Raw genomic sequence first — 13,389 nt, 5'->3', positions numbered from 1 at the left:
CTAGTTGAATATATTCCAGTAATAGATTAAAAGTGAGGTGTTTATATTCACTCCACTCAACAATATGATGGAAAATCTGTTTACATGCGCTCTACAAGTAATCATATCCAAAATGTTTTGCACATGTAGTCAATCTCTTAGATGTTACCCTGACAACCAGCATCCCGTGAATCCAGTCAGAGTGAGATGAGCAGCAGTGAGCAGTGCTTGTGTTTTTAAGCTTTAAAATGACGTCAGACTCAGGAAAACGTCCTTCACATGTCCTTATTAAAGAAGGCAGAGAGGAAGACACATAAGCTGGACATCCATACCCCCGCCATCTTTTAAAGCTCAGAGCATGAACTTCGTCTCCTCTGCAGACCAGTTTCTGCTCTGCCGTGTTGAACGGTATAAACTCTCACTATGACGCAAAAAACATGCAGAACGGACTTAAACTTTCCGATAGGGAATTTAATCGGATACAGGCGTTTACGCGGATATTATTCTTCCATTTATCAGATTATTCACAGGATTACCCACCTCGATCAATCGGAGAGGACTTGCATTCTGAATGGCCTCAATCGGACTAGACTATTCCGAATGAGGTGTTTACATGGACATATTCTATTCCGATTGAGCTATTAATCGGATTATTAACAGATTATTTTAAAAGAGCAAAAATCTGACCACCAAGACCATTTTTAGACCTTCTCGATCACTTTCTCACTCTCTCTGTCACTGAACTGGCACTACTGAGGCGGCATTGTTGACCAGGGAGGCTGAAGACTAAATATAGTCAAAATCCCACACAGAAGGGGGGAGAGGGAGAGGGAGAGGGGGAGAGAGAGAGAGAGAGAGAGAGAGAGAGAGAGAGAGAGAGAGAGAGAGAGAGAGAGAGAGAGAGAGAGAGAGAGAGAGAGAGAGAGAGAGAGAGAGAGAGAGAGAGAGAGAGAGAGAGAGAGAGAGAGAGAGAGAGAGAGAGAGAGAGAGAGAGAAGATTCTTGGAAGGAGTCCCGCCACTGTAAATAAAGGCCTAAGATATGAGTCACAGAAAAGGGGTGCGGAGAAACACACGGGACGGGAGGAAAAGGAATGACACCGAGAGAGAAAAGAGAACAAGTGTCCACATGCACGTACCCTCTGGACTCCTGCTGGACGCTCTGTTCCCCATCGTCCCTCTCTCCTGCCTAGCACTCCTCTCTTTCGCTTGTTTCACTCCCTACTCACGTCTGCTGCGTCTCCACGTAAAGTTCTTTCCTCTCCTGCTCTCTCTCCCTGACCCTCTCCCTCTCTCTCTGGGCATGCAGGTCAGTCAGTGCTGAGGGTTGTGGTGATTGTGTGAAGGCAGGGCAGGGCGCTAAGCGTCTGAGTGTGTTTGCATGACCGCCCGCCCGCCGGCGAGCGATATGATCCACAGGGAGGATGGTGATGTGTGTATACGTGTGTGTGGTGTCACTCAGCAACTTGTGTTAAAAATAACACCCCCCCCCCCCCCCGCCCCACCCCCACCCCCACGGGAAAGCCAGTTAGTCTGCACGCTTCCATGAAGTGGTTGCATGCTAATCATTCCAGTGGCTGTACGGAAGTCACTCCACGTTCGACTGAGAACACATTTAGTCGCAGTAAAGGACGAAGCTGATCCTAAGTCAGAGTTTCTTTTAGTGCTTTAGCTCTAAGTGGGGAAAACCTGCACAGCGCTCCCTTGTGGCTGGGAGGCTGATTATAAATGAGAGCAAGTGTTAATCACTGCACTGCAACCTAATACTTGACAGCTCCTGGCACTATATATGGAAGTCAATAGGCATATGAGAGAGAGAGAGAGAGAGAGAGAGAGAGAGAGAGAGAGAGAGAGAGAGAGAGAGAGAGAGAGAGAGAGAGAGAGAGAGAGAGAGAGAGAATACTGGAACAGCATTTCCAAACAAGTATGGATCAGCAATGATTTCCAAACAAGTATGGATCAGCAATGACTTAGCAACCACCTGGGTTGCCACAGCATCGATATAGCCACACATCAGCAACCACCTAGGAAACCACAGCAAAGCAAAACATAGCAAGCACCTGGGAAACCACCGCCTAGCAAAACCTTAGCAACCACCACGGAAATGCTCACAAACGTTTCCTCCGTTTTATTATTATGCATCTAATCTATCAAATTTACCTATCTAGCATCTCGTCAGAACAAAACCTTATATCTCCACTTTTTAAGTTTTTCACATAATTTTAAAATGCCTGTTGTTCCTTATATTGTGCGGAAATTTCATGATTAATGGACCAAAAGAAACAGCACAGAATTACTTGAAAAAAAGATTCTGCTTCCATTGACTCTCATTAAAAGTAAAGAAGGCTTTTTTCCTTCTCCTGTAAAGTTACCCTTTTGGAGATACAAGGTTTTCCTCCGAAAGCAATATACAGAGAGTCTAACACAAATACAAGAAGAACAGTAAAAAAGCAACAATGACAACCAGCCTACGTGCCCTGCTCAACAGTGGCTGCTGACAAACTCCAGCTGCACACGACGTAATGAGGTTGCAATTTAATTACTGGTGACAAGAAATATATTTTCAATTAACAATGTCTGTAGGCACCATATCTCGCAGTCTGCCACTGAAAGAGCCAGCTAATCACGTCCTGGCATAGACAGGCCCTTCTGTCCAATACCAACAGGTACGTGTTTGTACTTGCGTCCTTTAAAGCCATAATCTGTCAAAAAAAAATAAATGCACACAACCCACCAGCCCACCCCACCCCAGATATAGTCCATCAGCCAAAACATGTTTGATGTCTGAAGCTTGACTCTTTACTTCACTGGAGCTGCGAGGCTAACATAGCAAACAACTTTATATGCATATCAATTAACTGCATGCCTACATCGTTGAACCGGCCAGTCTATCAGACGTTGCTTAAACAGTTCCTAACACTATAACCCTGATCTTTATACTTCGCAAAATCTATTCAGAGTAAATATTAAGATGCCGATTTTTTTTTACATTGCCTCTTTACAGCAGGCTCTAGAGAAGATGTATTGTCCTAGCAAGTACACTGCCTGGTTTTAGTAGTTAGTGTTGCTGTAGCTCAGCTTCTCAGCATGTTTACTCAGTACTTGGTGTGTTATTTCTGAATGAAAATGAATTGTCCATAGACTGATCTGTCTGTAGAGATTGCTTCTTGTAGCATGGATGGAGAGTTTTGATACAGTGTGAGTATATAAATCACAGGCGTTGTCTATACAAGATGGTCTAGTCAAACACTCAAAGTAAGGTCACCAAAGAATAATTAGCTGAAAACAGCCAAACAAAAGACTCCAACAAGACATAAAACCCCACAAGTGAGCTACTTGGATGTGAATCCTGCTGGTCACCAAGTTCAGAGACAGACAAGGATCAAAACTATGAAATGTATTTTTCTTACAGCTGTACAAGAGTGCTTTACTGACGTGGAATGTAATCCAGAGCAGTGCTACTCAAGCAAAGATAACTAATGTAGCTTAGCTAGCTAATGCAGTTCATTTAATATCAGCTAGATTTGAATGATTTCATTTTTAAAAAAGGTACATGGCACTTATTTACACTAACAATGACTTAATTCTAAGTAGGTTACTCAGAATGCTATCAGCAAGTACTAAAAGACGTAGTTGGTCTGAAAAAAAAAAAAAAAGCATACCGAGTCAGTCACACTGGCAAAAATAAAGAAGCAAACTGAGAAAAGAAAAAAAAAAAACTGAGCTGCACATTCTTGGGAGGTAGAGGAAAGAAATTATTTTGAGGAACAAAGGCAAGATTTTAAGTTACAATAGTATTTCTGAAACAAGATATTTGGTCAAAATTGAGAAACTATACTTACTTTGAAATGGTATGCATTTCAAGACACCAAGTCAAAAAATGTCAAGAAATTTTTTTTCTCAAAAAAAAGTTTAACACTATGGCACCATTACAAAATATTAAATCAAAATTTAGAGAAACTGTTCTCAATATAAATGTCACTATTTTTAGACATTTAGCCAGAATTTGAGGAAAATAACTCGTTAATTCAAGAAACAAAAGCAAAACGTCAAGAAAAATAGCAGTTCACAATTCCAAGAAAAAAAATTCCAAGAAAAGTCATTAAGATACTAATTTTGAAAACTTACTTTGATGATGTATTTCAAAATAATGCTGTATCAAGTCAAAATAAAACCATTATAAATTCCTTCCTTTGAGATACTATGTCAAAACCTCAAAGTTATTCTGACGCATCATTCCATTATTTCAGATGCTTAAAATCTTTAAAGCTAAAAAGTCATTATTTCCAGAATCCAAGTCATAATTTTGATGTTCTGCTTCCACAGACAGATACATTGTTCTACCACAGGTGAAAGGGTTCATGAGTATCACAGAGTTCAAAAACAATGACACCACTAGAGGGTGCAAACGCACACACACACACACACTCGCCTTTTAAAGAACAGGTGAAAATCACCACGGTACACTGTAATAATTTAAAACTATAAATAAACAAATACCCCCCCCCGAACTGACATAAGGTTAGTACAGAACAGCAGATGTTGAGTTTTTTTTTTTTTTTTTTTTTTTACATACCGTACTCAGCTGGGCTGGTTCCAGTGTAAAATCCTGGAGAGCCGGCAACCTGGTACTGTTGAGCCACGTATGAGGGGCGGTACTGAGAGAGAGACTGAGAGAGAGAGAGAGAGAGAGAGAGAGAGAGAGAGAGAGAGAGAGGAGTTATCTACAGGCCTCTTATTCAGCAGGAATTACAATCACCCACTTCTCTCCGTCACCACAGCGTGACGACATTTGGAATGTCCCTGCCTAAACCCACTCTTCACACCCAAAAAGACTGGTCACCCTCCCACCCACCAACCCCACATTCACACCTCGGTGTGGTACAATCAGGAACTGTCCAGACGGTCAGCTGACAAACACCATTTTGAAAGGGGGGTCATCAGCAAAATCCATATGCGGGAATGTGTGCACATGAGGGCAGGAAGCGTCATTCGCACAAAGGCTTTCATTCAAACTCACGGACCTTCACACTATTCACTCCCTGCAAACAGCCTACAGGGAGGTAAGACCGCAGTGCTGAGCTGCTTACGGTACTAATTAGAGTCTGACTCTGTTTACTCTGCATAATGTAACAGACAAAAACTCAAATACCACCAAAATCACAGTCTTACCTGGGACTCCGCCTGCCTATGGTGGTCTTACCTGGGACTCCGCCTGCCTCCGGCGGTCTTCCCTGGCTCTCCGCCTCCCTCCGGCAGTCTAACCTGGCACTCCGCCTCCCTCTGGCAGTCTTACCTGGCACTCCGCCTCCCTCTTGGTAAGCTAGCTTTATTTACTTCCTTTCTTGGCTCTGAACTGCACTGATAATCTTCACTGATCAGTCATCAGTCTTACCTGTCCATGTATGTAGTAGGCGGTTCCTTGTGAGCTGGGGAAGCTGATTGGCTGCTGGGGGATCATCATCATCTGGGACCCCGGCTGGAATACATGAGGGGGATGTGTCCCATGTGGAGGGGGGATTGGTCGGGGGGCAGAGCTAGGCTGGACCCGAGCAGGGTTGGTGGGTAAAGTGGGCCGACTGGTATAGTACGGCTGCAGGGTGAGAAAGAAAGAGACCAAGTCACTAATTAGTTAAACGATATATGTGTTTAGGAACATGCCATCAATCACAAAAACCACCCCAGAACACAAAAAGGTCAATCATTATCTGGGAATCTCAAAATTGCTATATACACACACTATACTGCCAAAAATAATCGGTCGTCTGGCTGCACACACACATGAAATTGAGTGAGATCCCATTCTTAATCCATAGGGTTTAATATGATGTCGGCCCACCCTTTGCAGCTCTAACAGCTTCAACTCTTCTGGAAAGGCTTTCCACAAGGGTTAGGAGTGTGTTTATAGGAATTTTTGACCGTTCTTCCAGAAGCACATTTGTGAGGTCAGACACTGATGTTGGACGAGAAGGCCTGGCTCGCAGTCTCCACTCTAATTCATCCCAAAGGTGTTCTATCGGGTTGAGGTCAGTACTCTTGTGCAGGCCAGTCAAGTTCTTCCACACCAAACTGGCTCATCCATGTCTTTATGGACCTGCTTTGTGCACTGATGCGCAGTCATGTTGGAACAGGAAGGGGCCGTCCCTAAACTGTTCCCACAAATTGGGAGCATGAAATTGTCCAAAATCTCTTGTTGCTGAAGCTTTAAAAAGTTCCTTTCACTGGAACTGAGGGTCTGAGGCCAATTCCTGAAAAACAACCCCACACCATGATCCCCCCTCCACCAAACTTTACACTCGGCACAACACAGTCAGACAAGTAAGTTGGGAGGTCTGTGGTGATTGACTCTGCAGAAAGTTGGTGACCTCTGCGCACTATGCGCCTCAGCATCCGCTGACCCCGCTCTGTCATTTTACGTGGCCGACCACTTCGTGGCCGAGTTGCTGTCGTTCCCAATCGCTTCCACTTTGTTATAATCGTATAAGTAGTGAGGAAATTTCATGACTGGACTTGTTGCACAGGTGGCGTCCGATCACGGTACCACGCTGGAATTCACTGAGCTCCTGAGAGCGACCCATTCTTTCACTAATGTCTGTAGAAGCAGTCTGCAGGCCTAGGGGCTTGGCTTTATACACCTGTAGCCATGGAAGTGACTGGAACACCTGAATTCAGTGATTTGGATGGGTGAGTGAAAACCTTTGGAAATATAGTGTAAGTGAAGAAATTAAGCTTAATCCAAACATAATTTTTATTATTTTCATTCAATAACAATATTTTCATTGTGCATGATCACAGTATTACATAATAGCTGTTAAAACATAAAATGCAATTTTCAATGATAATTTTATTCATAGTGTGTTTAAAGCTAAGTAACACCAACTGGCCCACTGTGAAAAAGTTACTGCCCTCCAGGTTACTCAATACACTAATTCACCAAACATAGTCGATAACTGGGACCAATTAAACTAGATATGATCACGCTTGATTACTGGCAGCTCTGTTAAATCTAAACATCATTTAAACAGCAATGTGTAGAAGGCTAAAAGGTCTCATTAAGCAATGTGTGGTGATCAAAAGAAATTCCAATAACATATCAGTCTGGAAAGGGTTTCAAAGTCTGGGACTCCAGTGAACCACAGTGAGAGCTGTTATCTCTGGATGGAGAAAACCTGGAACAGTCATGAATCTTCCCAGATCTTCCCAAAATTCCTCCAGGAGCACAAAGACAACTCATTTTTGAATTTTGAAAAAAATTAACATCTAGGTTACTGCAAGCCTCGCTCACCTCAGATAAGGTCAGCGTCTAATCCCTATAGAAAGAGACTGGGCAAATATGGTAACCGGTTCCAAGGCAAAAACCTAGATAACCTGTTTACCAAGAGGAACGCAAAAGGCAAGTCTCAAATATGCCCAAAAGTTAAATAATAATAACAACCCTTGCTGACCCCCAAGCCTTTCGGAATAATGCTCTATGGATTAAGGAATCGAAAGTGGAACGTCTTGCAAGACAAGGGTCTCATAACATCTGATGTAAAGCTAAAACAGCACTCCACAATAAGAACATCATACCAACAGTGAAACATGGTGGTGGTAGTGTGATAGTGTGAGGGCGCTTCGCTGCTTCAGGGACTGGGCGACTTGCCATTACTGACGAAACCATGAATTCCCTTCACGACTAGAATATCCCGCAGGACAATTTCCAGTCACCAGTTTATGGTTTGCAGCATGGTATTATGGTTGCTATGGTATCCCAGGTGGTTGCTAATGTGCTTACACCATATATAAAACCACACATATGATCGACCCCAAAAACTTTTCCAGTATAACCTCGTCAATCTTGCAAAGATCTGTGGTCTGAGCTTGCAAAATGCGACCTTAACTTGATGAGTATTTGGGTGGACCTCTTGGCGACACGCCTGCAGGACTACAGAAGCATTAGAGCAAAGCAGCAGAGGAAGAATGAGGAGGGGTTACCTGAAGTGACCTGAATCCTCCCTTCAGCAGCACAACACATGTATGCACACACACAGCAATAGAGAGAAAGAGAGGAAAACGAGAAGGACAGTGCATATTAACCACAAGCAGAGCTCTTAACAACTGCAGCATGCAAAGAAACAAAGCCTGTATGGACATGTACGCTGCTGTGCTCCCTTCAGTAAGTCCAATTTCAGCCAAAACGGCCATTGAGTACAATGTTATTCACTTTTATGCAGCAACAAGTGCATCCACTCTCTTTATATCACTGGTATCAGATATGACTTAAGGTTCAGTAAGATAAGACTAAACTCCTAAATTAAGATAATTTGTGAAAAATCTAATCTAATACGGCCTCTGGACTCTGGGCTGGTCAGTCCATCGTTCAGCTTCTTTGTTTGATGTGTCCGTCTCCTTTTCTCAGTGAGGTTCTTCTTGATCAGCTACACGTCCTTTCAGACCAACAGAGCTGAGTGGTCTTCTCACAGTGCAAGGATGGACAGAAATGCCTGTGGAGGTTTTCAGATCTGAAGCAGCTTGATTTTCTCCTCTCTCTCTCTCAAAGATCAAAGCTTTAAGCGCTGTTTATCTGATTGGGGCAGTTTGGGGGTCTGCCAACTCTTCCAGGTGGATGTTAGGAATCCTACAGTTTCTGCATATTAAAAACTGACCCACTTTTTTTCTTTGACTTTCCCCTTTCTCATGCATCTGGACCGTCATATCTAATCTCCCTATCTGTATCTCCTGGGAAATGAATAACAGGCCGTTTTGACTGGAAATCAAATAAATGAAGGGTGGACTTTTGTACAGCTCTGTATGGTTATGCATTCCCCTGCATGTGCATGTGTGTCTTAGTACCTGTTGGTGTAAAGCTCTAGCACCAGGGGCAAACTAGAAAAAGAGAGCCAGACAAACACACACACACACGCACACACACACGCACACACGCACACACACACACACGTGAGAGACAGAAACCACAGCCGGAAGAAGAGACCAGCACACACACACACACACACAGCAGAGCCAGGAGGATTCAGGCAACCGTGCACTCGTTCTCTCACTTTGCTGCACAGGTAAACGTTTTTTATTAATCTACATCTTTATTCTCTCTCACAGGAACATGATATATTTCTATGCTAAGTGCTTTTAGCTAAAAGCTCCAGGTTTTAAACTATGTCAACACAAAATCTACAAAACGACCAGGATGGACCACCGGCCTAGGAAGTGGGACACTTTTGAGATGACGTACCTGTCGGGGCTGGGCTGAGGGGTTCATTGGTGGAGGGGGCGTGGCAAACACAGCCACAGACGGGGGCTGAGCGGGAGGGAAGTTTGGCTGGTGAGGAAAGACAAGTGATTTTAGATCATAAAGGAACAAATAACAGTAAACAATAATAATAAACCATCGTCATTAGTGCTGCAACGATAAATCACAAAGACATTTAATCACTGGACAGGTGCCCTTTTATAGGGATGCATAATGACATCAAATTAAATAAATTCAAATATATTATATTATACTACGCTATAATATAGTGTAATATACAGTGAGATTCACTCAAAGGAGGCCCCGAATATTCTGTAATAGCTCTTGTGAGGACCAATCAGTCTGAACAAAAAGTGCAATGAGCTGCTCAATGCGTGGAGCTTTGAACAAGCTGGGACACCCTGTGTTGGAGCGATGAGGAAGGTTTAATCTCTCTAATGCTTGCCAATACGTTCAGGAACATGAAGCACCATGTTGAAATGTGTCTGGCAGAAAACTGAGATTTACTTGTAGCATCGCATGCAATACAATCAATTACAAACACTTCATGGAACGTAGCGCATTTTATTGGTTTGGATTGCTTCATCCTAACGGGATTCACAGCAGAATATTCAGGGCCTCTTTTGAGTGAATCTCCATGTGCCACACATACACACACAAAATATAATATATATTTTATATATATATATATATATATACATACACACATATACACACACACACACACACACACAACCCCAATTTGTCCCAGTTGGGATGTTGTGTAAAACATAAATAAAAACAGAATACGATGATTTGCAAATCCTTTTCAACCTATATTCAATTGAATACACTACAAAGACAAGATATTTAATGTTCAAGCGGATAAACTTTGTTTTTTGCAAATATTCACTCATTTTGAATTTGATGCCTGCAACACGTTCCAAAGAAGTTAGGACAGGGGCAACAAAAGACTGGGAAAGTTGAGGAATGCTTAAAAACATCTGTTTGGAATATTCCACAGGTAACAGGTTAATTGGAAACAGGTGAGTGTCATGATTGGGTATAAAGGGAGCATCCATGAAAGGCTCAGTCGTTTCTCAACGTGCAATTGCAAGGAACTTAGGGATTATCATCATCTAAAGTCCATAATATCATCAAAAGATTCAGAGAATCTGGAGAAATCTCTGCAAGTAAGCAGCAAGGCAGAAAACCAACAGTGAATGCCTGTGACCTTCGATTCCTCAGGCGGCACTGCATTAAAAACCGACATCATTCTGTAACGGATATTCCCACATGGGCTCAGGAACACTTCAGAAAACCATTGTCAGTGAACTCAGTTCGTCGCTCCATCTACAAGTGCAAGTTAAAACTCTGCCATGCAAAGCGAAAGCCATATATCAACAACACCCAGAAACGCCACCGGCTTCTCTGGGCCCGAGCTCATCTGAGATGGACTGACGCAGAGTGGAAAAGTGTCCTGTGGTCTGACGAGTCCACATTTCAAATTGTTTTTGGAAATCATGGACGTCGTGTCCTCCGGGCCAAAGAGGAAAAGGACTGTCCGGATTGTTATCAGCGCAAAGCTCAAAAGCCAGCATCTCTGATGGTGTGGGGGTGTGTTAGTGCCCATGGCATGGGTAACTTGCACATCTGTGAAGGCTCCATTAATGCTGAAAGGTACATACAGGTTTTGGAGCAACATATGCTGCCATCCAAGCAATGTCTTTTTAAGGGACGTCCTGCTTATTTCAGCAAGACGATGCCAAGCCACATTCTGCACGTGTTACAACAGTGTGGCTTCGTAGTAAAAGAGTGCGGGTACTAGACTGACCTGCCTGCAGTCCAGACCTGTCTCCCATTGAAAATGTGTGGCGCATTATGAAGTGCAAAATACGACAACGGAGACCCCGGACTGTTGAACGACTGAAGCTGTACATCAAGCAAGAATGGGAAAGAATTCCACCTACAAAGCTTCAACAATTAGTGTCCTCAGTTCCCAAACGCTAATTGAGTGTTGTTAAAAGGAAAGGTGATGTAACACAGTGGTAAACATGCCCCTGTCCCAACTTCTTTGGAACGTGTTGCAGGCATCAAATTCAAAATGAGTGAATATTTGCAAAAAATAATAAAAGGTTTATCCATTTGAACATTAAATATTGTGTCTTTGTAGTGTATTCAAGTGAATATAGGTTGAAAAGGATTTGCAAATCATCGTATTCTGTTTTTACACAATGTCCCAACTTCATTGGAATTGAGCTATACACACACACACACACACACACACACACACACACACACACACACACACACACACACATATAGCTGTTGTTGGAAGAAAACAAATATATCTCCAAAACTTACAGGAGAAGAGAAAAAACCTACTTTACTTTTAATGTAAGTCAATGGAATGCAAGTCATTCTGGGTCATTTCTTTTAGTCCATTCATCATGACATTTACACACAATTTAAAAGGGTTACAGGTATTTTAAAATTATGGAAAAAACTGAAAAACGTCAAAAAAGAGATATGAGGTTTTGATCCGACAACAGCGTTATATGTTATATAACCATTATACCAGCATGCCCCAAATATAACACGTTAATACTCTTTTCCTGTGTACAGAGTTGCAGTCGGAAGTAAATTTGAAGGCGCGCACATCAGAATGTAATGAGTTAATGAGTTAAAAGCCAAAAAGAGAGAGTGGAAAAAAAGCCAGTCTTTTAGGGTTAGCTGTTGGCCATTAGCTTAGCATGGAAACAAACCAGGTTTCCATGCACACCATCTACAGCAAGCCATGGGAGATAGGCGGATGTAATCGGACATCGTCGCGGACTGACAAGCAACCTAATGGCTTTTGGAACACAAGAATTGTTAAGAAGCGGCCCTTTAACTCGCTCGGTTACACACTGTGATGTACACCACGGCTCTTCACCTGAGAGCACGGACCGAAAAATAAATCACTGTTGTCGGAAGAAAACCTTGCATCTCCAAAATGGTAACTTTACAGGAGAAGGAAAAAACCTGCTTTAATTTTAATGCAAGTCAATGGAACCAGAATTTTTTCCAAGTCATTTTGGGCCGTTTCCTTTCATCCACACAATGTAAAAGACAACAGGCAATTTCAAATTATGTCAAAAAATGGAGACACAAGGTTTTCTTCAAACAGCAGCGAAATGCTGGAGTGATGTGGAACTTTGACTTGCCTCAGTGTGACTTACTACTGTGAAACCAACAAGCTAAAAGTGACTGGGTTCTATCTCGGAGCAGCCAAGTCTGCTAGAAGGAAAAAAATTCCTTGTCTACAAAAGAGTCTTCTATATGGTCAGGAAACGGGATCAGAAAAAGATTGCAAATAATATTAAATAATATATACACAATGTTTAACTCACTTTAACTGTTAAAGCATTGGGTTATTAGGAGCTATTAAATCACTTGTCTGAAGTTCCTCCAGCGGGGGGGCTACTAGCATGAAATTCACCATGAATCTACACCAGAAGAAGCATGAATGCATGTGTTTACAGTAATATCTAACAAGCTGACAGGCTTAGCAGTTATCAAAAATGTTGGGTTATTTGGTATTATATTATTAATATGTATATTATAGGTGATAAAAGGTATTAATTTTATCCAAAGATTTATCACTTCAGCGTGCAAACTAAAAATAGAAAAAGAAAGTACAACGAATAGAAAGCAGATCAAAGCAAAGCTGCAGGTGCAGGACTGGATTTAAAAAAAAAAACAAAAACAAACAAACAAAAACAAACAAACAAACACAAAAAAACCTAGTGAACCCAATTCAATTCTGTAACAAACCTGTCCTGAAAAAGCACTCGTGTAATGTTCGGTGTTCGCGTACTTTGAGTATGGGAGCCTAATTCTAGGTGCTCATCTTAAAGTGCTTCAAAGTGCCCACAATTCCCATATTGGTGCATTCCTACTGTATAAAGTTCTATAATATTCATACGATACACACGGTCTGTGGTGAAAAGTGAGCTCAATTAGTCAATTAGTCCACTAAACAAATAACAGTCATAATTGAGTAATCAATTACAGAAATGGCCTTGAGCTGCAGCCCTAATAAGATGAGCGTAAGAAGGATCCTAGAATAGTGAGGTGTGTGTTGTTGATAAAAGTAAATGCCTACAATTTGACTACAGTTCAAATATTATATAAGAGAATAATGCAA

General features: G+C 42.0%; 1 protein-coding gene across 11 annotated transcripts in view; it reads right to left on the bottom strand.

The window, feature by feature from the left end:
* Positions 1–13,389, bottom strand: part of wu:fb16f03 (eukaryotic translation initiation factor 4 gamma 1) — a 60,261-nt gene that overhangs the window by 32,715 nt on the left and 14,157 nt on the right. For 8 of the 11 annotated variants that reach the window (XM_037546563.1, XM_037546561.1, XM_037546564.1 and 5 more), the window contains exons 4-8: positions 9,204–9,290; positions 8,810–8,842; positions 7,952–7,972; positions 5,373–5,570; positions 4,554–4,647 (exon numbers count right to left, since the gene is read on the bottom strand). In XM_037546563.1, coding sequence (XP_037402460.1) covers positions 4,554–4,647; positions 5,373–5,570; positions 7,952–7,972; positions 8,810–8,842; positions 9,204–9,290 — 433 coding nt within the window. Of the gene's footprint in view, positions 1–1,116; positions 1,325–4,553; positions 4,648–5,372; positions 5,571–7,951; positions 7,973–8,809; positions 8,843–9,203; positions 9,291–13,389 lie in introns of those variants that run through there. The other 3 variants (XM_037546565.1, XM_037546567.1, XM_037546571.1) reach the window with 3 other exon arrangements.

Source organism: Pygocentrus nattereri, chromosome 17 (genome assembly GCF_015220715.1).
Source record: "Pygocentrus nattereri isolate fPygNat1 chromosome 17, fPygNat1.pri, whole genome shotgun sequence".
In the NCBI taxonomy this organism is placed as follows: Eukaryota; Metazoa; Chordata; class Actinopteri; order Characiformes; family Serrasalmidae; genus Pygocentrus; species Pygocentrus nattereri.
Note: the sequence above shows the minus strand (reverse complement) of the source record. Positions and strands in the feature narration are given on the sequence as shown.